The 27,973-nt window shown below is 36.3% G+C and overlaps 1 protein-coding gene across 3 annotated transcripts; it reads left to right on the top strand.

The window, feature by feature from the left end:
• The first annotated feature begins 10 nt into the window (after window positions 1–10).
• LOC136261971 (uncharacterized) lies at window positions 11–27,511 on the top strand. 3 transcript variants are annotated; one of them, XM_066056081.1, is made up of 6 exons: window positions 11–145; window positions 812–964; window positions 1,868–2,071; window positions 5,019–5,063; window positions 10,014–10,151; window positions 27,034–27,511. In XM_066056081.1, the coding sequence occupies exons 1-6, from the start codon at window positions 28–30 to the stop codon at window positions 27,291–27,293; spliced, it is 918 nt and encodes a 305-aa protein (XP_065912153.1). In that variant the 5' UTR covers window positions 11–27; the 3' UTR covers window positions 27,294–27,511. The 3 variants fall into 3 exon arrangements, with proteins under 3 accessions (XP_065912153.1, XP_065912161.1, XP_065912145.1); XM_066056089.1 differs by lacking the exons at window positions 11–145; window positions 812–964; window positions 1,868–2,071; window positions 5,019–5,063; window positions 10,014–10,151 and adding exons at window positions 11,151–11,490; window positions 12,162–12,314; window positions 13,221–13,424; window positions 18,489–18,533; window positions 26,206–26,334; XM_066056073.1 differs by lacking the exons at window positions 11–145; window positions 812–964; window positions 1,868–2,071; window positions 5,019–5,063; window positions 10,014–10,151 and adding exons at window positions 11,151–11,490; window positions 12,162–12,314; window positions 13,221–13,424; window positions 18,489–18,533; window positions 26,197–26,334.
• The last annotated feature ends 462 nt before the right edge of the window (window positions 27,512–27,973 follow it).

Below are 27,973 nucleotides of genomic sequence, written 5' to 3'. Positions count from 1 at the left end.
AACATAACAACTGGAAGGGATACTGTTATGTCTACTCCTCATGTTATTACACTATCAGCAGTAAATAGCAGTGTTTTTGTTAGTGTAACAGCTTACAATGACTTTGGATCAGGAGGGGCTAGTCTGGCAGCTCTGGATGATATTAGTAAGTCTCCAACTTGCACAGCATACCTACAGGTGTACATTGGAACTTATTGTGTACTACATGTACAGGGAATTTTGCAACTGCATGCACATAGTCGTAGACATTACTACGTAGTTGTATTTATGACCAATCAGTGAACATAATGCCAATAGCAAAAATGTAAAACACTTTCCATAAAGTATATATTGTCCTATCAGGTTGTGTATAATGGCCATATGGAATAGTTTATTGCCAGTGTAAAAAAATTTGACATCAACATTTACTTAATCATTAATTATGGCAATATTGCAATTGTGTATTTCATTCATACAATTTGTAGAAATATAATTAGACTTAAATTGACTATGCATGTTTGTATCTGTTTAAGTAAGTTTATCTATGCGAAGGATTATTAATCAAGAAGTCAAAAAGAATTGGAAAGATTCTCTGCCTGTAGATTACAAGTAATGAATGTATAGCAAGCATATGTAGTTGTCTTGAAATGGCAAGATGTTCCTAACACATGATACCATGACTTCCACAATGTAAGGACAAAATGAGGAAGATTTCAGCGAAAGCCAAATACTCTCATTACACCCTCCTAAGTATATTACCCTGTCAATATTTTGTGTATTAAATTAATACTCACATACTTATTGTACTATATCTATTTTATCTGTTTTACAGTGTCCTCTTCAGTACAAGGCACCACATCAGTATTACTTGAAGGAGATACTCCAGCAGAGACTTATAATGTAGCAGTGGTCTGTGATATTAGCCCTAGTAGTACAGCTGATTATTGTGAAGCGATTGCTCGTAATGATGCCAATACTGTTTCAGGTAATTACAAAAAAACATGTTTATAAATTATACATGCGTACCTATGTATGTACAGGTATTAGTATTTTTATGACCACTGATATTAATTTTTATATATCTTGTTTTGTGCTTTATGTGGCATGTACATACATAGTATGTGGTCAAAGTTGAATTGTATGCACGTTTTATCTGGGGTGTATCTGTGAACATAGTACATGTGCACATACGATATTTTTAATGCTGTAAATTTTATTGCAAAAGTTTGTGGGTGAAATGTGATCAAATAATTATATACTTTATGTGCACAGCTCCTGTACTTAAGTACTTAAGTAGAGCTGTACAAGAACTCATGTACATGTATAGTGCTCTTCAAAGTTCCAGGACAAAATGTCCTGACAAATCCAAACTTGTCCGGACATATTTATACTTTGCATGGACACAAGTGACCTATAACATTGCCTGTAGTAAGCATTTTCTGATCTAAGGCAGTCTGACTGTAGGCATTCCTTGTGTTGTGCTGAGGATAGACATTCTTTTATGTGCTGAGACATTATTACAAGTGATTTTGTGAGGTTTCTGTACAGCAGGGGATTGGCATTGGTACATTAGTGGTCACTCTCTTTGGTGGCTTGAATGTTTAATCTCCTAGCAGCCAAGAGACAGCTATTAGTAGTAAAGTAAACAGTAAACCAAATATGCACACCCTGGGCTTTTTGGGCTCCTTTGATAGGACATTATGTCTTGCCAAAGTACAATATTATTCTGGTCAGACATTGGTTAATTTGTCCGGAAATTGTCTGGTGTCCGATCGTTATCAAGAGCACTGAATTTGTACTTGGCCATTTGTTTTGTGCATGTACTATCTACAGTCTACTTTTATGTATGCACACGAATACTTGTGTGTTTACATTTTCATTTCCTCAGCTTCAGCCACCCTTAATAACAATGATATGGCTACAGCGAATCTTAATGGTCTAGTATGTGAGGAGATGTACTCCATCATAGCTGGAGGGGTAATCACAAATGTTGCAATGATGGACCAAACATTAGTTGGACCTAGATTTCATATGGAGACTATTACTGCTCCAGCTTGTCCTGTGGGGATCCAAACTACATCAGTCTCAACTGGTAAGATATGTAGTTAACTTTATTGGCACTGGCTAGACTATCAAGACTCATGGTAGTGAGTCATGTGGCCAAGGAAAGTAGGTCGCGACTACCTTGAGTTATTTACAGGAACGACTAACTCTAATAGAACGCACACCTAAAACATACCTTTAAAACTATTCTTTTGTAAAAAAAAACCTCGCGATACAACAAAACCTTTGGTATATTATTATTTAAGCGTATTACTAAGTAAGTAATCCCTGTTATATTTTAGTATCACCACATGAAATTTTGCTTAAAACATCGTGTTCTTCTCCTTTTTTGCATACTAGCTCGTTAGCGCGAGCCGCCCATTTTTTAACTCTTGTATCTTATACTGTGATAGTGGCACAGCCTTGGATTTGCCATCACAAGTTCTTTAGCTAGTTAAGTTTCTTCAGTATAAATCATGGAACTCCACCATAAGCAATTTTCTCAAAGTTTGATTCATTCACTCTTATGCTTCATGGGACAAACTTTGATATGTGATTAAACATATGGAGTAGTTTCACTCGATTATGACCTGCCTTTTTTCTGGGAAGTGATGAGTTAATTTCCATACATGTGCTCATAGGATAATAACGTCGCCTACGCTAATTGCTAATTTATTTTGCGGTCTTTTAGAACCCTATCTTAAATATAAGACACCTCTAACTATGGTAGCGTTTATTATAGTCGGTGAAACTCGGTGCAAATTTGGCCGTAAGCATCAACGCTAGTTGAACATGATCAGTATAGTAAACCCAGTGAACCTGCTATTGCTCATGCTATTCTGGTAAGTGTTTGCTATTCATTTGTTATTTAATAATGGGTCTGAAATAGCGGCCCACAATACAGCTTTGTTGGTGCATTTCAACCAGTATAACAAGAAGTTTGGGGCACATTCTCACCTGCCGGGAAATGGCCTTTACTCAATCTGTTCACTGATGGTTTTAACGGTGCCTAGAAGACATACCCTAGTGAGGTTTCAGCACCGACAAGTACCTGCCTACTTGTACCAAACTACATTCTTTGGTTTTGCCACTTCATGTCCCAAGCTATGATGTAATACATACAATAACTGTTGATTAGAAGCTGTTGTGATATCCAAAGGTGGCTTGTATGAACTAGCTATTAGCTTTATGCATTAATGTTTTTTTGGTCTTACTCAGCGACAAAAATGTGTGATATCCTAACACAAAAACAGCTTTGGGGCTGTTAAAAAAGGGCGCTGCCAAGCAAAGAAGGATCAATCAAACAAGCTTATTCAACATGACTAGTAAGAACAAGGATTGATATCAAGTTGTGGCCAAGTAGTACCATGATCAATCTGTTAAACAACTGATAATAACAAGGACTGATATCAAGTTGTGGCCACGTGAATGCAGTATTACTCATTCTCTTTGTATCTAGCTATAGCTAGATAATAAAACTAGACCAAAATACATGCAACTGTTATTAAATTGTCATTTGGCCACTTTTTTTGTAGCTAGTGTGTGATTTAAAAAAAGCGGTCAAATGACAATTTAATAACAGTTGCATGTATTTTGGTCTAGTTTTATTATCTAGCTATAGCTAGATACAAAGAGAATGAGTAATACTGCATTCACGTGGCCACAACTTGATATCAGTCCTTGTTATTATCAGTTGTTTAACAGATTGATCATGGTACTACTTGGCCACAACTTGATATCAATCCTTGTTCTTACTAGTCATGTTGAATAAGCTTGTTTGATTGATCCTACGTTGCTTGGCGGCACCCTTTTTTAACAGCCCCAAGGCTGTTGTTGTGGTAGGGTTTATGTTTACTGTCAAATTACGATATATGCTGTATATACCTGTGTACACTCAGTGTATGGTTTATATGTGTACATATGTAGAAGTCTCTAAGTCAGCTTTAGGTTTGATTTTACTTGTGTTAATCACTTTCTCGAAAGTCAGCAAGTTGTATACTTTTTAATGTGTTGAAATGTATAAAAATAGTGCATTAAAATTATTTTGTTAAAGATGAAAATATATGGATCAATGTGTTTTTAGACATCATAGTACTACAACTTAACTAGTTACATATGTTGAGATTCCTACTTTGGAATGTTATTGTGTTGTAGTTTGTTCAGCATTTATTAATAAGTACTGTCACAGTAGAGGTTATTTCACATACCTTTGTATAGGTTGTGATACCATCACATCTCTTGTTTCACTACATTTTACAGCATGGATTCCTACATTGGTTTTAATGTTCTGTAGTAGTAGTAGCAGTACTGAGTAGTAGTGCAGCATCATGCTTCTGTACTGTGCAGTGTTATTGGCTGTAAGTACAAAGCATGAAGGAAAGGATATTTTGACAAAAGGTGTGTTGAGACTCAAGAGTAAAATGATTTCGAATTAATAAACGTTAAAAAATGCCTACCAGTAATGGGGGCCAAAAAGGAAAATAGATGGCAGCTAGATTTTGACAGAAATTTAGCTGAAAATATTTCACTGAGATTACTCTACAGGACCTTGCATTCAATGTGATAAAAAATTGCTAGGGTATGGAAAACAGATAATTCATCACTTTAGGCCATCAGTATGGTATATTGGTTTGATTTGAAAGCTTCTTAAAGATATGCAGCATGCAACAACTGGTGAAAAAGCTGTGGGACACAGAAAAATTCAGGCTGTATGTGCAGTTAAATGCATTTCAATAGGAATTGTGCTCTTAGTTGTCCATTTGTCCCATGAAATCTGTAGGTGTATATGGTACGTTTGTATATCTGTAGTGCTCTTACTGTAATGTCTGGATTGTGTTGCTTACAATGCAAGAGTTGTTTGAATTACCAATGTCTGTCACTGCCACTGATACAATACATAGTTATGTACCTGTACATACACACAACGATGTATGTATACAGTTGAGTCTTGTACTGTAATGTTTATTGTAAGTGCTCATCATCTGTTAATATTGTAGTGAGCATAACAGTTACATCTACTATTGCCATAGCATTACCACCTGGTGAGTGATATCATATGATGTTCTATATTGTACACGTATAGTATAGTAAGAAATGCTGAAGGGACAAAACTTTCACAATTTTCATGAGTAATGATAGCTTCGTGAAAATATAATCTTGAAAAGTTTTTGGTTTATACTGTACTATAGTGTTGTTCCAGTATAAGCTTAGTTATTACAGTTCTAGTTCCAGTTTTGGAACCATAGTCTTTGAAATTACAGTTCCAGTTCTAGTTCTGGAACCATAACCTTTAGAATTACAGTTCTAGTTCCAGTTCTTTAGAATTACAGTTCTAATTCTAGTTCAGAAACCATGACATTTAGAATTATTCTTCAATTTTAACTTAAGTATTACCAAAAGCCCGCCATAATCAATTATAGACACTCACTATTAAGTTACATGTACGTATGCTAGTCTTGCCAGATTTAATTGTTTCATGTACGTAGCTAATGATGTAGTTATCAGCAAGCAACTATAACAATAACGCTATATAGGGTGGTACTAAAAGACCTGTAGCTAATTATCAAACACTGAACCACATAACAATGTGAATGAGCCAGCATTGCATTTGGCATTCTCTTCTAATGTTATAGCTAATCAGTTGTTTCAAGTAGTGTTTTACAACATGCATACATGGTTGTAATACATATAATTTATATGAAGTTATATACTACATTGTGTGTTTGTCAGCAGATAATAAAAATTGTGGTCTTGTAAAGAGCATAAATCTCACTGGCAAGAACTGTATGGTTATGACCAATTTCAGTTCCAGTATTAGTTCCAGTACTTGGAAAAATTTCTTTATAGTTCTAGTTCTAGTTCCAGTTTTGAGGAAGGCAAAATTATAGTTCTAATTCCAGTTCCAGTCTTAAGGAAAGCAATATTGTTGTTCCAGTTCCAGTTCTAGTTCTAGAACTGTAACTGGAATAAAAAGGGCTGGAACTGGAATTAGTTTGGTTCCAGTACTGAGAACTGCAACAACACTACTATATGTGACCGGGCCTGCAAAAACAGGGCAAGTGGGCACAAACTACACCCCATCACTTTACAGGTCATATCTCAGTACTGGAACAGAATAGTTGCATTCTGTAACTTTCATCATAAAGCCAATTAAATGTTTACTAAAGCTCAGAATTACACTGCCATAGCATAATGTTGCAAAAATTTATGAGTGATGGAAGTTTGAAAAAGCAGGCAAAAATCATGTGCCCACATGCCCTATTTTTGCAGGCCCAGTCATATATTATTACATTACCAAAATCATTTCGTGAATTTAAAAATGCAAAAACAGAATAACTTGCTGCTTTTGAAATGAAATTCATTACTTTAGCAAATTTAATTTGGCATGTTATAGTAGTAGGCACTGTTTCATTGTGTTTGAAGGAAATGTCAGAAAAAACAGTAAGCACCTGGCTGAGTAGGAACATCAACTGATTCAGAAAAAAAACTATTGGCTAACGAGAAGTTTTCATAATACCATAAATCAGGAAATTTTTGTTCGAGATAATTTAGTTTAAAAATAAATTCAATGTGTTATATTTTTGTGGACAGCCCAAGCCACGAAAATATTTTACTAGTAAGTTTTTCTGTACAGCAAATACTTTTGCTGGTGTGCCAGAAATGAACATGCAAGATACAATCAGGCCACTCAAAGAAAATTCCTTGTTTCCCATTTCATGGACCTCAAAAATACGTGTATGAACCACTGGAGTAGGTAAATTTAAGGTGTGTGGAAGACACGTTTTAACACATCTGATCACAAATAATGCTTTACAGCTTTTGCTATTGAATTTGTCACCTTTGCAACTGACAAATGGCTCATCACTTTGGCAATTGAGTTTGGCGTGCAATTAAGTACTGAAAATAACTTACCGTAGATATGTAACTATATAAAAAATGGGAAAAGCTATCGGCTTGAAATCTGGTTGGAAAATGTTCAGGTTTTCATGTATCTTTGATGCAAAGTTATGGCCTATCAAGTTCAAAGATTGGATGTGTATGGAAGACTATGCTTTCACAAATCAACTTAATTTTTTGTTTCCCTTTTAGCCTTCTTCACAAAACGATGTATTTCGTATAGCTTAATCATCCTTCGGGAAATATTCGACAGTAAGAATATTTCGTGGTTGCCTATACCAATGAAAATAAATAACGTGAAGTATTTTCACTCTTGAATATTTTCTATTTGCAAAATATTTTGTGGAGGCTGAGCCATCAAAACCGAGGTCAAAGCACTTGAGGAATGAGTACACTGTTGGAGAAGAAAGACTAATGGACTACCATCAGGGTTCCAATATCTAGTCTCGCGTGGCCAGTCACAGCTGGGCATCCATCACAATTGCCTGTTCAATGTAGAACGGGTACCTGTATATCAAGTTTTACTACCTAAGGCCACTCCAAGATAATTCATTGTTTCCCATTTTGGCTTGGCTTGTATAGGACATACGTAGTCACGTGCCACCAAGGCATGAAAAAGCAGTTTAGCTGAGCTTCAATTTGGTATTATACAGTGTCTCATCGTCTGATTTTGTGATATGACGAATAATGATTACTGGAAGCTCGATTGGAAGACAATACAATAGAAGCTCTGATGAAGTTAGTGTTGAGTCAGTATAACTAGCTAGTGAATGTCTGGACATTGAAACTAGTGAAGTCTCTGCGGGTCTACTGGGATTAATATCAAACCAGGAAGATATGTCAAAAAATCGAGACTCTCTAATAGAACAGTCAGCGCATGCAACAGAGAGAATGAGAACCATTTAAGTGTTTATCCGTATGTAGGAGGCTAATAGGATTTTTGCAAATGCAAGTCATATGTTATACTGAGCAGTTGCTGTCCTTTGAATACCAATTGCTAGAACTCAGAAGTTCCGGAAACCACATGGCAACTATTTTATACACAGTAGTTCACTATTTGCATACAAGACTACAAAGATAATGCTAGACAATAAAAATAAAATGTCATGCCTATAGCTTCTGACAGACTAACCCCTGTTCTAAAATTCCTACTAACTATGGAGCACATAAAATGGCCACCAATCCAATTAAGGAGAAAATGTGCAAGATTTACTCTATTATACAAGATTATCCACAACCTAACTGAAATACCTAACAGCTACTTACCAACATTATCACCTGTCACCATTACAAGATCTAATCATGAACAAAAATTCCTACACTATCGTACATCTATAAGTACTCATTTTTCCAAGAACAATACCAGAATGGAATAGAAGGATGATAGTATAGCCAACAGGTCTGCAACAAGCTTATGAGATTTTGAATTTTGTGGCAATTTATAGTCATAAAATGTACGTAGTGATTGGTGCTTGTCAACAATCAAGCTGGTCTCATATATATATATATATACCAATTTTCAATCACTTACCAGTTATTAGGAATGTTATCCAGTTTGAGATTATAAATTATTATTATTATTAACGCTTTACAGTGACCAGCACTGAAGGTCTGACAGCAACTTGTACTGCAGCCTTAGGATTACAGTACCTAAGGACTCAGGCTTAAACCACGACTTATAGCAAGTAAGGTGAAACAGAAAAGAGGCCAAAGATTGGAAAAAAATCCCTCCAACCCCAGGATTCGAACTGCAGGTCACCCAATGTCTAGTCGGGGCCACACTCAGTCTTCCTCCAAGAAGGATGGATTTTCTTCCTTACTATTTACAAATCTTTGTCAATGGCCTACAGTATATCCCTTGATCAAGGAGAAGCCTTTTGCATGATAATAGAAATTGAATGCAAACAAGCCCTATAGTATGTTAGTACCATTGATAGCCATTATCTACTGTACTGCAGTTATTTGGCTGTTCATGTTTTTGCTGCAGCAGAATAATGAAAATATTTTGAAATGTGTACTTTAATGTGTGGTACAAATGCCACATGCATGTTTCAGTCTATGCTACGCACTTGAAACCACTGCAGTGGAACCTTAGTTATCTGGACCCCAATTATCTGTATTCTCAGTTAACCAAACTACAGAAATGATTGCTCTATTAGAGTAGTGACTGTTCTATTAGGGTAGATGATAACGAAATTTTAAAAATTCTCTTTATGCTTTTGAGATATGGACTTTTCAGACTTATAGACAGTGGCATAGCCAAGGGTGGACCTGGGTGGGCACGTGCCCACCCAAATTGCCTAGGAAAGCGGTGCCCGGTTGCTTTAAATTTGGTGTTACAAACAACAGACAAGTAGTGCATACCTTGGCAGCATGATATTTTCTTTGTAAATCAGCAGTTGATATTGATAAGTTCAATAATTACATCACGTGACCCAAGTAGTTTTGGTGCTTTCTATTTAATATACAGCATCATGTGATCCAAATATTAGGCAGGGAAGACAAACATGAGGTAGGAATCCACATCTGGAAGACCGGATTGTGCACAGATTTCTTTTGTTGGCAGAATGAAGTTGCCTAAAGTGATAGACGAAAACAATTTTTTTTGGTGTTAAATCAGTTGGAGGTCAAAAATTTCAATTGGTGGCTGAGTTGAGTCAGGCTGGAGTACAAAGAGTTGTGTACAAGTACAGATGAGTTAAAAGAGACCAAAACAAGGAGGTGTAATAAGTGAATTTATAGCTTCTATATCATTCACACAATAGCATTAGACTTAATAATAAGCTGCAGGAACAACAGCGTAGCATTTAACTAGCTAGATACATTTATGCAATTTTGAAACAGTTTTTAAACCAAATGTATGTATGTATAGGGTCCACTAAGGATGGACTCTCATTTTGTGCTAGTTAGCTGCACGAGGTGAAATGTGTGGGTGAGTGTGTGCGTTGAGTGTTCCCACCCATCCGTGAAGGCATGGCTATGCCACTGCTTATTAACCACCCCTGGCCCCAAGGGGCTCAGATAACTGAGGTTCCACTATATAATAATTATTGTATATTCAATTGTATCTAAATAATTATGTAATCATAATGCAGGAAGATCAGGAGGATCAGGTGACAACTCTGGAGCTATTATAGGAATAGTAGTTGGAGGAATATGTGCTGCTATGATAGTAGTAGTGGCGATTGTTATACTGATCTACTGTTGTTGTTGTAGAAAAGATGATAAGAAAAGTTAGTTCCTGTACATACATAGATGACAGGAACTAAGAATGTGAGTAACAATGTAGTGTAATGTGCACATACGTTTATATGTATGCACATGTTGCATACATTTCCTTAAGTACAGTATACAGAATGGTATGTAATTATTACCTATACTCTAATACGTATATGCATACCACAAACACTGCACTTATCCTGTGTGTAGCAGTCAAGTAAATTCATGGGAAGCTATTGGGGCATGCATATACACAGTATTGATGATAAGATGACAACTTCATTGTACATTTTTCACAGTGTATGTATTCTTCAGTGTAATTATAATGGCACTGCTAATAAAGAGAAACAGTACAGATGCACTGTAGTCGCATGCTACTACAATTATGTATCTCAGAGTGGTGGCCTCATGTGCATAATCATTGTTCAAGCATTTGAAAACCAGACTTGGAAAATACGCTGTAATTACCTCAATCTTTATCTATTATCATTGTACTGCTATGAATCTTTATGTGTGGCATGAATGCAGTCAACTTTTGCACAGTTGTATTATGTTTGCATCCATTAAGGTACAGAAAAGACAAGAACACTGCAGTACAGCGTACCGTAGATGAAACATACTCATTGAATCTTCAGAAGATATCATTACAACAATCAAGATACTCTAATAGAACAGTCATAACTATTCTAGTAACTGAATACTTGGTAAGAATGATTCAGAACCCTTCAAATTTAAGTTTGATCGTTGAGTTCTCCTTTTTCAACTGGAGAGTTTGACATGCATTTGCATAGATCTAAACAATTGTATCGTCCATGGAATCATTAATCTAATAAAATTAATTTTAAACCGTCTTAATAATAATAATTATTCAGAATCGTTTGGTGGATACCCTCCGTCTATGACTCGCTACCTAGAAACCACCTATCCTGAGTTGGTTTAGATGCAATATTGGAGTTTCTACACATTTGGTGGTGAATAATATATACACGTCCTTGTACCATGCACATTAATCAAAATATTTGTGGTGACTCTTGTACGTACTGTACTTTTAATATATTTCATTTGCATACTAATCATGTATGTGCATACATAATTGAATACAACTGTAAACTTGTAACCTCTTTTTCATCTACCACTACCAGCCTCTATCCTATGGTCCTAATGCAGTACCACTGCCTATACTTTATGAGGTTTCATATTCTGGAATAAACATAACAACTGGAAGGGATACTGTTATGTCTACTCCTCATGTTATTACACTATCAGCAGTAAATAGTAGTGTTTTTGTTAGTGTAACAGCTTACAATGACTTTGGATCAGGAGGGGCTAGTCTGGCAGCTCTGGATGATATTAGTAAGTCTCCAACTTGCACAGCATACCTACAGGTGTACCTTGGAACTTATTGTGTACTACATGTACAGGGAATTTTGCAACTGCATGCACATAGTCGTAGACATTACTACGTAGTTGTATTTATGACCAATCAGTGAACATACTGTAATGCCAATAGCGAAAATGTAAAACACTTTCCATAAAGTATATATTGTCCTATCAGGTTGTGTATAATGGCCATATGGAATAGTTTATTGCCAGTATAAAAAAATTTGACATCAACATTTACTTAATCATTAATTATGGCAATATTGCAATTGTGTATTTCATTCATACAATTTGTAGAAATATAATTAGACTTAAATTGACTATGCATGTTTGTATCTGTTTAAGTAAGTTTATCTATGCGAAGGATTATAAATCAAGAAGTCAAAAAGAATTGGAAAGATTCTCTGCCTGTAGATTACAAGTAATAAATGTATAGCAAGCATATGTAGTTGTCTTGAAATGGCAAGATGTTCCTAACACATGATATCATGACTTCTACAATGTAAGGACAAAATGAGAAAGATTTCAGCGAAAGCCAAATACTCTCATTACACCCTCCTAAGTATATTACCCTGTCATTATTTTGTGTATTAAATTAATATTCACATACTTATTGTACTATATCTATATTATCTGTTTTACAGTGTCCTCTTCAGTACAAGGCACCACATCAGTATTACTTGAAGGAGATACTCCAGCAGAGACTTATAACGTAGCAGTGGTCTGTGATATTAGCCCTAGTAGTACAGCTGATTATTGTGAAGCGATTGCTCGTAATGATGCCAATACTGTTTCAGGTAATTACAAAAAACATGTTTATAAATTATACATGCATACCTATGTATGTACAGGTATTAGTATTTTTATGACCACTGATATTAATTTTTATATATCTTGTTTTGTGCTTTATGTGGCATGTACATACATAGTATGTGGTCAAAGTTGAATTGTATGCACGTTTTATCTGGGGTGTATCTGTGAACATAGTACATGTGCACATACGATATTTTTAATGCTGTAAATTTTATTGCAAAAGTTTGTGGGTGACATGTGATCAAATAATTATATACTTTATGTGTACAGCTCCTGTACTTAAGTACTTAAGTAGAGCTGTACAAGAACTCATGTACATGTATAGTGCGCTTCAAAGTTCCAGGACAAAATGTCCTGACAAACCCAAACTTGTCCGGACATATTTATACTTTGCATGGACACAAGTGACCTATAACATTGCCTGTAGTAAGCATTCTCTGATCTAAGGCAGTCTGACTGTAGGCATTCCTTGTGTTGTGCTGAGGATAGACATTCTTTTATGTGCTGAGACACTATTACAAGTGATTTTGTGAGGTTTCTGTACAGCAGGGGGTTGGCATTGGTACATTAGTGGTCACTCTCTTTGGTGGCTTGAATGTTTAATCTCCTAGCAACCAAGAGACAGCTATTAGTAGTAAAGTAAACAGTAAACCAAATATGCACACCCTGGCGTTTTGGGCTCCTTTGATAGGACATTATGTCTTGCCAAAGTACAATATTATTCTGGTCAGACATTGGTTAATTTGTCCGGAAATTGTCTGGTGTCCGATCGTTATCAAGAGCACTGAATTTGTACTTGGCCATTTGTTTTGTGCATGTACTATCTACAGTCTACTTTTATGTACTGTATGCACACGAATACTTGTGTGTTTACATTTTCATTTCCTCAGCTTCAGCCACCCTTAATAACAATGATATGGCTACAGCGAATCTTAATGGTCTAGTATGTGAGGAGATGTACTCCATCATAACTGGAGGGGTAATCACAAATGTTGCAATGATGGACCAAACATTAGTTGGACCTAGATTTCATATGGAGACTATTACTGCTCCAGCTTGTCCTGTGGGGATCCAAACTACATCAGTCTCAACTGGTAAGATATGTAGTTAAAACTTTATTGGCACTGGCTAGACTATCAAGACTCATGGTAGTGAGTCACGTGGCCAAGGAAAGTAGGTCGCGACTACCTTGAGTTATTTACAGGAACGACTAACTCTAATAGAACGCACACCTAAAACCTACCTTTAAAACTATTCTTTATTAAAAAAAACCTCGCGATACAACAAAACCTTTGGTATATTATTATATATACCACTTTCACACCTCACTTCAAAGGGAAGAGAAGGTGTATAAGTGGTATAATAGCACTGCTAAGGAATGCAGTAATGAGAATAGGAGGTAGTATATACAAGTAATATCCCTCCTAGGAGTGATATAACTTGTATATGTACCACTCTGAGTGGGCAGTTCAAAGGTACCGCCAGTGCCATAATTTGTATATTGCACTGCTGCAGACCGCAGAGAGTGCATTATAACTTATAACGCACTGGTTGCGGTTTTGTAGACCACAACGAGTGCATTATAAGTTATAATGCACCGACCGCAGTGCAATATACAGATATTGCACTGGCTGCGGTTTTGTGCAGCATAGCACAAGTGCCGGTGGCGAAGACCACTACGACACCTCACCGAATAGGTGGAAAGACACTTCACAGATCACTCGAATTCTTTTATAGCTTGACATGTAAAGGTCGATTGTGGGCCATAACGTCATCAATACGTATAATGTTTACAAGCAGCCAATGACGATCGAAAAAGCCAACGCGGGTGGCCACAACTCTAGTCTACATATATAAACGTACTTATACACCTTACTAGTCTGGTGCCATCTTAGCCCAGATTAAACTGTAGTCCACTTTGACAATGACTCAATAAAACAAATATATTCTAAATAATACTAACCTTTATGTTCGATTGTGGGAACCAGTTTTGTCATGCCACCAGATTCGAGTTTAGCCAGTGTAAATAGTAAGAATTAGACTAGTATCGTTTAGTAGTTAGGTTTTGTTTACTTAAACCGTCTATTTAGCTGCTTTTTTCGCTCGAGAGAATCACTATGGTGATTAGTCTGGTGCTTAGTCTATATGGCACGCTGGCATGCTGAGCACTACATGATGAGAGTCGAACAGCAAATGCAGGTTAGTGATATAACCCATAGTGTACTAGCTTTCAATATCTCAGGTGGCTGCAGTACTGCAGGGGGAACGTCATCGCAACGTCTGGCTTGGTTACCTACAATCGTTGTTAGAAACCTGGCCTTTATAAGTGTTACAGCTGTCTTGTGAGACTCTCCCCACCTATTAGGTGAGTGGTACATAACAGTTATACAACGTGCACTCGTGCTCTGCCTGTATAAATGCACTTGCCTTCGGGCCTAACGGCCCTCAGGCTCGTGCGTTTATATCAGGCAGAGCACTCGTGGCCGTTGTATAACTATATAATACTACCTCCTATTCTCATTAATGCATTCCAAGCATTCTCAGAAATCATTTGATTTCTTTGATGAAACTGTGTGATCTCCTCTCCGTTAATATAGCGACACTTCACAGGATCAATAGTGGGTTTTAGTTTTTGTAAAGTGAACCAAGGCATAGATCATGGACTTGGGGAAGAAGATAGTTCATTGTTTTACTGAATGAAGAAGGTCACAGGTTAGTTTATATTGAACATGTTACATTCAATAGTCACATGGCGATGTCCATCAGACACTGGGTGTAGTACTTAATTGATTTGGCCATTAGTGTTAATAGTATTCACTACTTTAGTTTATTCATGGCTAGTAAAGTAAGTACTTTAGTGTAGTTGAGTCGTCTTTACGTAGCTGTTTTGACACCTGGCGCGATGTCACACACGCGTAGTGACTGGGCGTGGCGCTTAATTGGCTAGGCCATTATAGCGCTGTAAACATATTCACTGCTTTAGTTTATTCATGGCTAGCATAGTAAGTACTTTATAGTGCACTTAAGCTTCATTATGAGCTGTTCAGCTCGTATTTGGGCTTCCTGTGTTTAATTGCGTACCCACAATCGAAGCGATCTGCATGCTCGTGACGATACACTTACGTTCGGCCTCTCAGCAGCGCCTTGTCGTTGCTCTTACGACGTTACCCACAATCGAAAGTCACATGGTCCCATATAAATACACTCGCAAAGCATTCCTGCAGTTTCCATGTACACTTGCAGGTGAGTCACCCAAGTGGAATATATTAGTTGTAACATGGGCACTTGTGATTTGCCTGAAATATACACACTCGCACTCGGGCTGCGCCCTCGTGTTTGTGTGTATATTTCAGGCAAATCACTCGTGCCCATGTTACAACTACTACATAAGCGTATTACTAAGTAAGTAATCCCTGTTATATTTTAGTATCACCACATGAAATTTTGCTTAAAACATCGTATTCTTCTCCTTTTTTGCATACTAGCTTGTTAGCGCGAGCCGCCCATTTTTTAAACTCTTGTATCTTATACTGTGATAGTGGCACAGCCTTGGATTTGCCATCACAAAGTTCTTTAGCTAGTTAAGTTTCTTCAGTATAAATCATGGCACTCCACCTCTCTTGCGAGAGCCACCATAAGCAATTTCTCAAAGTTTGATTCATTCACTCTTATGCTTCATGGGACAAACTTTGATATGTGATTAAACATATGGAGTAGTTTCACTCGATTATGACCTGCCTTTTTTCTGGGAAGTGATGAGTTAATCTCCATACATGTGCTCATAGGATAATAACGTCGCCTACGCTAATTGCTAATTTATTTTGCGGTCTTTTAGAACCCTATCTTAAATATAAGACACCTCTAACTATGGTAGCGTTTATTATAGTCGGTGAAACTCGGTGCAAATTTGGCCGTAAGCATCAACGCTAGTTGAACATGATCAGTATAGTAAACCCAGTGAACCTGCTATTGCTCATGCTATTCTGGTAAGTGTTTGTTATTCATTTGTTATTTAATAATGGGTCTGAAATAGCGGCCCACAATACAGCTTTGTTGGTGCATTTCAAGGGACATTCCAGTATAACAAGAAGTTTGGGGCACATTCTCACCTGCCGGGAAATGGCCTTTACTCAATCTGTTCACTGATGGTTTTAACGGTGCCTAGAAGCCATACCCTAGTGAGGTTTCAGCACCGACAAGTACCTGCCTACTTGTACCAAACTACATTCTTTGGTTTTGCCACTTCATGTCCCAAGCTATGATGTAATACATACAATAACTGTTGATTAGAAGCTGTTGTGATATCCAAAGGTGGCTTGTATGAACTAGCTATTAGCTTTATGCATTAATGTTTTTTTGGTCTTACTCAGCGACAAAAATGTGTGATATCCTAACACAAAAACAGCTTTGGGGCTGTTAAAAAAGGGCGCTGCCAAGGAAAGAAGGATCAATCAAACAAGCTTATTCAACATGACTTATCTAGTAAGAACAAGGACTGTTATCAAGTTGCAGCCAAGTATTACCATGATCAATCTGTTAAACAACTGGTAAGAACAAGGACTGATATCAAGTTATGGTCAAGTGAATGCAGTATTGCCCATTCTCTTTGTATCTAGCTATACCTATATAATAAAACTATAGAGCAAATACACATGCAACTGTTATTAAATTGTCATTTGGCCACTTTTTTTTGTAGCTAGTGTGTGATTTTAAAAAAGCGGTCAAATGACAATTTAATAATAGTTGCATGTCTTTGGCCTAGTTTTATTGTCTAGCTATAGCTAGATACAAAGAGAATGAGTAATACTGCATTCACGTGGCCACAACTTGATATCAGTCCTTGTTCTTATCAGTTGTTTAACAGATTGATCATGGTACTACTTGGCCACAACTTGATATCAATCCTTGTTCTTACTAGTCATGTTGAATAAGCTTGTTTGATTGATCCTACGTTGCTTGGCGGCACCCTTTTTTAACAGCCCCAAGGCTGTTGTTGTGTTAGGGTTTATGTTTACTGTCAAATTACGATATATGCTGTATATACCTGTGTACACTCAGTGTATGGTTTATATGTGTACATATGTAGAAGTCTCTGATTCAGCTTTAGGTTTGATTTTACTTGTGTTAATCACTTTCTCGAAAGTCAGCAAATTGTATACTTTTTAATGTGTTGAAATGTATAAAAATAGTGCATTAAAATTATTTTGTTAAAGATGAAAATATATGGATCAATGTGTTTTTAGACATCATAGTACTACAACTTAACTAGTTACATATGTTGAGATTCCTACTTTGGAATGTTATTGTGTTGTAGTTTGTTCAGCATTTATTAATAAGTACTGTCACAGTAGAGGTTATCTCACATACCTTTGTATAGGTTGTGATACCATCACATCTCTTGTTTCACTACATTTTACAGCATGGATTCCTACATTGGTTTTAATGTTCTGTAGTAGTAGTAGCAGTACTGAGTAGTAGTGCAGCATCATGCTTCTGTACTGTGCAGTGTTATTGGCTGTAAGTACAAAGCATGAAGGAAAGGATATGTTGACAAAAGGTGTGTTGAGACTCAAGAGTAAAATCATTTCGAATTAATAAATGTTAAAAAATGCCTACCAGTAATGGGGGCCAAAAAGGCAAATAGATGGCAGCTAGATTTTGACAGAAATTTAGCTGAAAATATTTCACTGAGATTACTCTACAGGACCATGTATTCAATGTGATAAAAAATTGCTAGAGTATGGAAAACAGACAATTCATCACTTTAGGCCATCAGTATGGTGTATTGGTTTGATTTGAAAGCTTCTTAAAGATATGCAGCATGCAACAACTGGTGAAAAAGCTGTGGGACACAGAAAAATTCAGGCTGTATGTGCAGTTAAATGCATTTCAATAGGAATTGTGCTCTTATAGTTGTCCATTTGTCCCATGAAATCTGTATGTGTATATGGTACGTTTGTATATCTGTAGTGCTCTTACTGTAATGTCTGGATTGTGTTGCTTACAATGCAAGAGTTGTTTGAATTACCAATGTCTGTCACTGCAACTGATACAATACATAGTTATGTACCTGTACATACACACAATGATGTATGTATACAGTTGAGTCTTGTACTGTAATTTTTATTGTAAGTGCTCATCATCTGTTAATATTGTAGTGAGCATAACAGTTACATCTACTATTGCTATAGCATTACCACCTGGTGAGTGATATCATATGATGTTCTATATTGTACACGTATAGTATAGTAAGAAATGCTGAAGGGACAAAACTTTCACGATTTTCATGAGTAATGATAGCTTCGTGAAAATATAATCTTGAAAAGTTTTTGGTTTATACTGTACTGTAGTGTTGTTCCAGTATAAGCTTAGTTATTATTACAGTTCTAGTTCCAGTTTTGGAACCATAGTCTTTGAAATTACAGTTCCAGTTCTAGTTCTGGAACCATAACCTTTAGAATTACAGTTCTAGTTCCAGTTCTTTAGAATTACAGTTCTAATTCTAGTTCAGAAACCATGACATTTAGAATTATTCTTCAATTTTAACTTAAGTATTACCAAAAGCCCGCCATAATCAATTATAGACACTCACTATTAAGTTACATGTACGTATGCTAGTCTTGCCAGGTTTAATTGTTTCATGTACGTAGGTAATGATGTAGTTATCAGCAAGCAACTATAACACTAAAACTATATAGGGTGGTACTAAAAGACCTGTAGCTAATTATCAAACACTGAACCACATAACAATGTGAATGAGCCAGCATTGCACTTGGCATTCTCTTCTAATGTTATAGCTAATCAGTTGTTTCAAGTAGTGTTTTAGAACATGCATACATGGTTGTAATACATACAATTTATATGAAGTTATATACTACATTGTGTGTTTGTCAGCAGATAATAAAAATTGTGGTCTTGTAAAGAGCATAAATCTCACTGGCAAGAACTGTATGGTTATGACCAATTTCAGTTCAGTATTAGTTCCAGTACTTGGCAAAATTTCTTTATAGTTCTAGTTCTAGTTCCAGTTTTGAGGAAGGCAAAAAATTATAGTTCTAATTCCAGTTCCAGTCTTAAGGAAAGCAATATTGTTGTTCCAGTTCCAGTTCTAGTACTAGAACTGTAACTGGAATAAAAAGGGCTGGAACTGGAATTAGTTTGGTTCCAGTACTGAGAACTGGAACAACACTACTATATTATTACATTACCAAAATCATTTCGTGAATTTAAAAATGCAAAAACAGAATAACTTGCTGCTTTTGAAATGAAATTCATTACTTTGGCAAATTTAATTTGGCATGTTATAGTAGTAGGCACTGTTTCATTGTGTTTGAAGGAAATGTCAGAAAAAACAGTAAGCACCTGGCTGAGTAGGAACATCAACTGATTCAGAAAAAAAACTATTGGCTAACGAGAAGTTTTCGTAATACCATAAATCAGGAAATTTTTGTTCGAAATAATTTAGTTTAAAAATAAATTCAATGTGTTATATTTTTGTGGACAGCCCAAGCCACGAAAATATTTTACTAGTAAGTTTTTCTGTACAGCAAATACTTTTGCTGGTGTGCCAGAAATGAACATGCAAGATACAATCAGGCCACTCAAAGAAAATTCCTTGTTTCCCATTTCATGGACCTCAAAAATACGTGTATGAACCACTGGAGTAGGTAAATTTAAGGTGTGTGGAAGACACGTTTTAACACATCTGATCACAAATAATGCTTTACAGCTTTTGCTATTGAATTTGTCACCTTTGCAACTGACTCTGTCCCAAATGGCTCATCACTTTGGCAATTGAATTTGGTGTGCAATTAAGTACTGAAAATAACTTACCGTAGATATGTAACTATATACAAAATGGGAAAAGCTATCAGCTTGAAATCTGGTTGGAAAATGTTCAGGTTTTCATATATCTTTGATGCAAAGTTATTACCTATCAAGTTCAAAGATTGGATGTGTATGGAAGACTATGCTTTCACAAATCAACTTAATTTTTTGTTTCCCTTTTAGCCTTCTTCACAAAACGATGTATTTCGTATAGCTTAATCATCCTTCGAGAAATATTCGACAGTAAGAATATTTCGTGGTTGCCTATACCAATGAAAATAAATAACGTGAAGTATTTTCACTCTTGAATATTTTCTATTTGCAAAATATTTTGTGGAGGCTGAGCCATCAAAACCGAAGTCAAAGCACTTGAGGAATGAGTACACTGTTGGAGAAGAAAGACTAATGGACTACCATCAGGGTTCCAATATCTAGTCTCGCGTGGCCAGTCACAGCTGGGCATCCATCACAATTGCCTGTTCAATGTAGAACGGGTACCTGTATATCAAGTTTTACTACCTAAGGCCACTCCAAGATAATTCATTGTTTCCCATTTCCCACCTGCATGCAGATTCTCTTCCTGCATGGTCATTCATTATTGTTATCTACTGAACATTTTATCATTATTTATCCTGTGATTGCATAGCAGTATCTAGTTTAGCATTCAGGAAGTCCATTTAGCTAGCTTTTCACTGTTCAGGTTCTTAGTTTAAATATTTCTACTGTATTCTTACCTGTAAGTTATTTATGAATGTTGAAAAGAAGTGGAAATATCTATAACGAATAGCTAATGAATAATGAACCATCTAGTACAGTATGCATGTTAGTGCAAGTGATTATCTTACTATAAAATCAAATGTTGATACGGTATGTGGAGTAAGAATAGAAATCCAACTAGTTTGCATGGGATATTGCCACACTATCTATCAAATGCATAAAGCATTGAAACTGCTCTATGTATGTACAGTACATGCACACCATGCTTCCAGTTTGAATGTATGAATTTAATTTAATTTATCGTAGCTGGGCAGACAGCATGCCAATGTACACAGGGGGCGAATAACACCCCAAGGAAAAGAACACACATACGTACACATGATAATTATTCATCCACTTTAACAAAAATTGTATAGAAAATTATTTGGTCATAAAAATATTTTAAAAAGCAATGAAATAAGTCATCTACACCTGCAGTTACCCTTATGTACATTTTATTCCTACTTCAATCATATAGAGTGTATAGCCATGACCAAAGTAGGGATTGAGTGTCCACTAGTAAAGCTACAGGTGTAGATAACCAGATTTGTTTCATTGCTACTTATTCCTATGATCCCCACTCCAATGTAAAATTTCTTATTGCTCCTTATACTTGCATGTTTGTTACTTTTCTGTAACATAATTATTGACCAGTAAATGAGTGCATACCACATCAAAGGAAAGATTGGTGACATAGCTATTACTTAACGTACATGTAACTGTCAATTACTGGAAAGTAATGTGCCCATTCTGCTTCATTTTCAGCTTTGTTAATAAACAGCATTGCAAACAAAGAACAGTTCAAGAAGCATCTTGGCAATCAATTTAATCACTACAGAAACTGCAAATAGACACATGCCATGACTTTCACTACAGTACAGCATTACAAATGAAGAACAGTATGAGAAGCGCTTCTATACAATCAATTAATTCAAATGTTTCCAAGTTGTCATTAAAGAAAATGAGGCTGGGGGTGTCTTGGTACTTTTGATCCTTGTAAATCTACCCAAGCCAACTACTACTTTTAGTTTCCATCGCAACTCCCTTAGCTTCAGCCATTTTAAACCAGCTTTCATCTTTTGACTGTTCCATTCTTCAACAGTCAGTGTTGGTCACTGTAAAGTGTTAATAACAATAACAGTAGTGTACTCTCAAACAAGAAGCTTTGTCCATCAAGTGTCAGAATCTTTCCAACAATTTTTTTGATCTTTTTATTCAACCCTATCTACCAGTCTTCAACTGTCTTTAAAACTCACAGGTGAGAAAAGTGCATCCTCATTGGCTGTTCACCCTGCCATTGGAATTCCATGGTTTTGCTCTTCACAAAGGTGACTTTTGTGATGATATTGCACTTTAGTATGGTTCATAATCCCAGAATCTCCCTGCTAACCATGGTTGTGGTAGATTTACTAATATTTAACTGTCCCAAATGGAGTATTTCATACCATTCGGATCTAACAGCAGATTTTATTGTCTGAGATCTACCACTATGTATCCACTGAGCCTTCCCTTCAACCTATGAGTAGAGAGTCTCTTTCCTTATGTACTCCAAATTGTGATGTCAGTGTTCGCCTAGATACGTATCAAAGCATCTGGCTTCTGGGATTGTCATTTTCATTGTTACAAAAAATAATATGATGAGCTAGCTTTGATGTCGTCTTAGTTTTTTCCTGTTGCATTTTGCCATCATGTGCATCAGCCATCAGGGGTTGTTATTCCTCCTCCAGTAATCTCCATAAGGGTCATGTTTCAGCTTTAGTTGACCTAGCAATGTGGGAGGGACATCTTGGGTCTGTTTGAGCCCCCTTTTCACTTCTCTCTTCTGTTCTTTGTTCTGTAAGTCTATTTTTTTTAGTTCTGTAAGTGTAGGTGTAAACAAAGCCTTTTAAATAGAACGTCTTAGCTTAGAGTTAGAGTGTGGCGGATGGGTGTGCCATTAGGGCTGTTCTTTATAAAAAATGGTAAATTAGCAAGATGGCAGCACCCATCTTTCAGAGCCATAGTAATGGAACGATAGCATGCATTTCTTCGCATCAGAGAATGTGAGTTGTGTGTTTTTCTGTAAGTTTTCTAGATGTTTTGGCAGTAGAAGATGAGGGAATTTGAATGGTTTATACCTTAAAGGATTAATGGGTTGGGTCCACACATACAATATCACATGGAGTTTACATACGCCATATAATTTTGTTACCTGTGATTTTGTAAAAAAAAATTATGTGGGTAATAAAGGGACATTTCTGTGAAAATTGTACAAAGCAAAGCTGTGCATTAGGCTTGCATAGATTATACCAGCATAATTTTTGGCATAATATGGGATGAAAAACATAAAGCATAATGCTGGCATAATGGAGCATAATTAGGAGCATAATGGGCAAATTTCCACCACAACAAGTATAACTTCTGCTATAACAGTCGGGCTAACCTGTTTTGGATGGTGAAATGGTTCCTAACAACGAGTAGAAAAATGCACTATCTTACTACAGGTTTACACTCGATGGAATAGATACTTTTCATTGTGGGCTTGACTTATATAAGACATACGTAGTCACGTGCCACCTAGGCATGAAAAAGCAGTTTAGCTGAGCTTCAATTTGGTATTATACAGTGTCTCATCGTCTGATTTTGTGATATGACGAATATGTGACCAAATTTGACAAAATAAGGCTTCCACACACATCCAATTCTCTGAAATTAACCAACTGTAACTTGACTAGTCAGCAAGCTATTGACCTAACATTTTCACACATTTCTTCCATAGTATGGTAGAATACCAGATCAAAAGTTGAAACTAATGGCATACTCCTATAATGAGTTATGGTTCTTCAAAGTTATAAAAGTGGATGTGTGTGGAAGCCTTGTTTTGTCAAATTCAGTCACATATGATTACTGGAAGCTCGATTGGATGACAATACAATAGAAGCTCTGATGAAGTTAGTGTTGAGTCAGTATAACTAGCTAGTGAATGTCTGGACATTGAAACTAGTGAAGTCTCTGCGGGTCTACTGGTCAAACCAGGAAGATATGTCAAAAAATCGAGACTCTCTAATAGAACAGTCAGTGCATGCAACAGAGAGAATGAGAACCATTTAAGTGTTTATCTGCATGTAGGAGGCTAATAGGATTTTTGCAAATGCAAGTCATATGTTATACTGAGCAGTTGCTGTCCTTTGAATACCAATTGCTAGAACTCAGAAGTTCCGGAAACCACATGGCAACTATTTTATACACAGTAATTCACTATTTGCATACAAGACTACAAAGATAATGCTAGACAATAAAAATAAAATGTCATGCCTATAGCTTCTGACAGACTAGCCCCTGCTCTAAAATTCCTACTAACTATGGAGCACATAAAATGGCCACCACTCCAATTTAAGGAGAAAATGTGCAAGATTTACTCTATTATACAAGATTATCCACAACCTAACTGAAATACCTAACAGCTACTTACCAACATTATCACCTGTCACCATTACAAGATCTAATCATGAACAAAAATTCCTACACTATCATACATCAATAGACAGCTATAAGTACTCATTTTTCCAAGAACAATACCAGAATGGAATAGAAGGATGATAGTATAGCCAACAGGTCTGCAACAAGCTTATGAGATTTTGAAATTTGTGGAAATTTATAGTCATAAAATGTACGTAGTGATTGGTAAATCAAGCTGGTCTCATATATATATATATACCAATTTTCAATCACTTACCAGTTATTAGGAATGTTATCCAGTTTGAGATTATAAATTATTATCAACGCTTTACAGTGACCAGCACTGAAGGTCTGACAGCAACTTGTGCTGCAGCCTTAGGATTACAGTACCTAACCTAGTTACAAGGACTCAGGCTTAAACCACGACTTATAGCAAGTAAGGTGAAACAGAAAAGAGGCCAAAGTTTGAAAAAAAAGTCCCTCCAACCCCAGGATTCGAACTGCAGGTCACCCAATGTCTAGTCGGGGCCACACTCAGTCTTCCTCCAGAAGGATGGATTTTCTTCCTTACTATTTACAAATCTTTGTCAATGGCCTACAGTATATCCCTTGATCAAGGAGAAGCCTTTTGCATGATAATAGAAATTGAATGCAAACAAGCCCTATAGTATGTTAGTACCATTGATAGCCATTATCTACTGTACTGCAGTTATTTGGCTGTTCATGTTTTTGCTGCAGCAGAATAATGAAAATATTTTGAAATGTGTACTTTAATGTGTGGTACAAATGCTACATGTATGTTTCAGTCTATGCTACGCACTTGAAACCACTGCAATGGAACCTTAGTTATCTGGACCCCAATTATCTGTATTCTCAGTTAACCAAACTACAGAAATGATTGCTCTATTAGAGTAGTGACTGTTATATTAGGGTAGATGATACCGAAATTTTAAAAATGCTCTTTATGCTTTTGAGGTATGAACTTTTCAGACTTATAGACAGTGGCATAGCCAAGGGTGAACCTGGGTGGGCACGTGCCCACCCAAATTTCCTAGGAAAGCGGTGCCCGCTTGCTTTAAATTTGGTGTTACAAACAACAGACAAGTAGTGCATACCTTGGCAGCGTGATATTTTCTTTGTAAATCAGCAGTTCATATTGATAAGTTCAATAATTACATCACGTGACCCAAGTAGTTTTGGTACTTTCTATTTAATATACAGCATCATGTGATCCAAATATTAGGCAGGGAAGACAAACATGAGGTAGGAATCCACATCTGGAAGACCGGATTGTGCACAGATTTCTTTTGTTGGCAGAATAAAGTTGCCTAAAGTGATAGACGAAAACATTTTTTTTGGTGTTAAGTCAGTTGGAGGTCAAAAATTGCAATTGGTGGCTGAGTTGAGTCAGGCTGGAGTACAAAGATTTGTGTACAAGTACAGATGAGTTAAAAGAGACCAAAACAAGGAGATGTAATAAGTGAATTTATAGCTTCTATATCATTCACGCAGTAGCATTAGACTTAATAATAAGCTGCAGGAACAGCAGCATAGCATTTAACTAGCTAGATATATTTATGCAATTTTGAAACAGTTTTTAAACCAAATGTATGTATGTGTAGGGTCCACTAAGGATGGACTCTCATTTTGTGCTAGTTAGCTGCATGTGGTGAAATGTGTGGGTGAGTGTGTGCGTTGAGAGTTCCCACCCATCCGTGAAGGCATAGCTACGCCACTGCTTATTAACCACCCCTGGCCCCAAGGGGCTCAGATAACTGAGGTTCCACTATATAATAATTATTGTATATTCAATTGTATCTAAATAATTATGTAATCATAATGCAGGAAGATCAGGAGGATCAGGTGACAACTCTGGAGCTATTATAGGAATAGTAGTTGGAGGAATATGTGCTGCTATGATAGTAGTAGTGGCGATTATTATACTGATCTACTGTTGTTGTTGTAGAAAAGATGATAAGAAAAGTTGGTTCCTGTACATACATACATACCGTACAACACTTGTACACCATTGTATTAGCATTGTACAGTAGAACACATATGTAATAATTCACATCAAGTTGATTGTATTAAAATGCTGTGTCCTATCTAAAGCTTCAACACTTTGTTGTTCAACCACTATTGGTCAACAAAAGCCCACAGACTGAGCTAGTTTTCTGTAATAGTGCAATAAATAAGATTCAAATTGTGTTTTCTCAAGCTCTTACAAGAGTATTGGTTGGTATTTGTAACCTATTAACTATACACCAAGTTTCAATATTTGCTGTAGTGTAAGCAGCAGTGCACACTTATACAGTTTGTAGTACATTATACTGTATGTACAGTAACTTTACTATTTCTAAGCAATAAAATTAATGCAGTATTCCCCTGATTATCTGATCCCCTTGGGACCAGGACATGTTTGGATAATCAAAGCCCATTCATTTATATAGAGAGCCCTATTCAGGTACTGTAATAGAACATACATCCTATACAAAATACTCAAATAGAGTAGTCATTTCTGCCGTTTGGATAACCAAGTGTTTGAATAACAGAGGTTCGGATAATTGAGGGAGCACTGTATGGTCCACACAGTTCAGCAGTGCATGTAACCTCAGCTATTAGACTAAAATAGAAATTAAGTACTAGTAACTGATCAGCCTGTACTATTTGTCCTCTCTATAGGTTATACAGTAGAGATGCATGCTGTTGGTCCAACACATGAAAGTGTGCAACCTCCGTTGTCTGATGAAGTACAAATGGACACCAATCCAGCCTATGCAGTGTCAACAGCTGGTACAGTAAAGATGGAGGGCAACCCAGCATATCAAACTATGACAACTAACCCTGGAGGAGGAGTTGGTAGGGAACTTTACTATTATGAAGATATCATTAATGACAGAAATGTGAAAATGACTCAAAATCCTGCATATGCTGTACCTTGACTTAATGCAAATTTATTTTGTCTAATACTGTAGAAAAGCACATTCTGGAGTTATTGAATTTTTATTTTTGCTTCTACGTACTGTATGTCATATTTATTGTTAGTAGTTGTACCGTAATTGCATTCCTTTCTAATTCTTGTACTCAATTCAATCACACGTACACAATTGTTTTGATTTCGCTATAAACTGTTATGTAAAGGCTGTAGTCCTTGCAGAAAATTAACCCTTACTATAGAATATTCAGTTATATTATTGAATAATGTTAACCATAATCAATTTATCATGCTTTCTAAAAGCTGTATTATTCACATTAACATGCACAGAGTAAAATTAACATGGCTTATCATGCGGTAACCTATATAAGAAGGATGCGGACGGTGGATGAGAAACTAATAATCATCAAATAGGGGCCTAATAGTCAGCCAATTCTACTAGTGTACAATACCACATTATAATAATACAAAGTTATAGGCTATACTGTGTACTATAAACTTAAACATCATTATTTCTTTCCCGAATTTCACCCAAAATCACAGATCAGTGTATACGTAGCTATTGTGCCAGTTAAGTATTGGCAGTTCTTGATGAATAGTCACAGACCACAGTAGCTAGCTAGCTACTACTCTTTAAAATCTGATAAAGTTACTGTTGTGATTTTGCTACTTGCCACAGCTGTTGAC

This window comes from Dysidea avara, chromosome 1 (assembly GCF_963678975.1).
Source record: "Dysidea avara chromosome 1, odDysAvar1.4, whole genome shotgun sequence".
Classification (NCBI taxonomy): domain Eukaryota; kingdom Metazoa; phylum Porifera; class Demospongiae; order Dictyoceratida; family Dysideidae; genus Dysidea; species Dysidea avara.
This window is presented reverse-complemented; position numbering and strand designations above follow the sequence as displayed.

What these genes read in the sequence shown, in the direction of transcription:
- LOC136261971 (XM_066056081.1), top strand. Translation starts at nt 28, where the DNA reads ATGTCTACTCCTCATGTTATTACACTATCAGCAGTAAATAGCAGTGTT. An exon ending in TGATGCCAATACTGTTTCAG is followed by an intron (nt 965 to 1,867) that starts GTAATTACAAAA and finishes TCATTTCCTCAG; the next exon opens with CTTCAGCCACCCTTAATAAC. An exon ending in AACTACATCAGTCTCAACTG is followed by an intron (nt 2,072 to 5,018) that starts GTAAGATATGTA and finishes TTAATATTGTAG; the next exon opens with TGAGCATAACAGTTACATCT.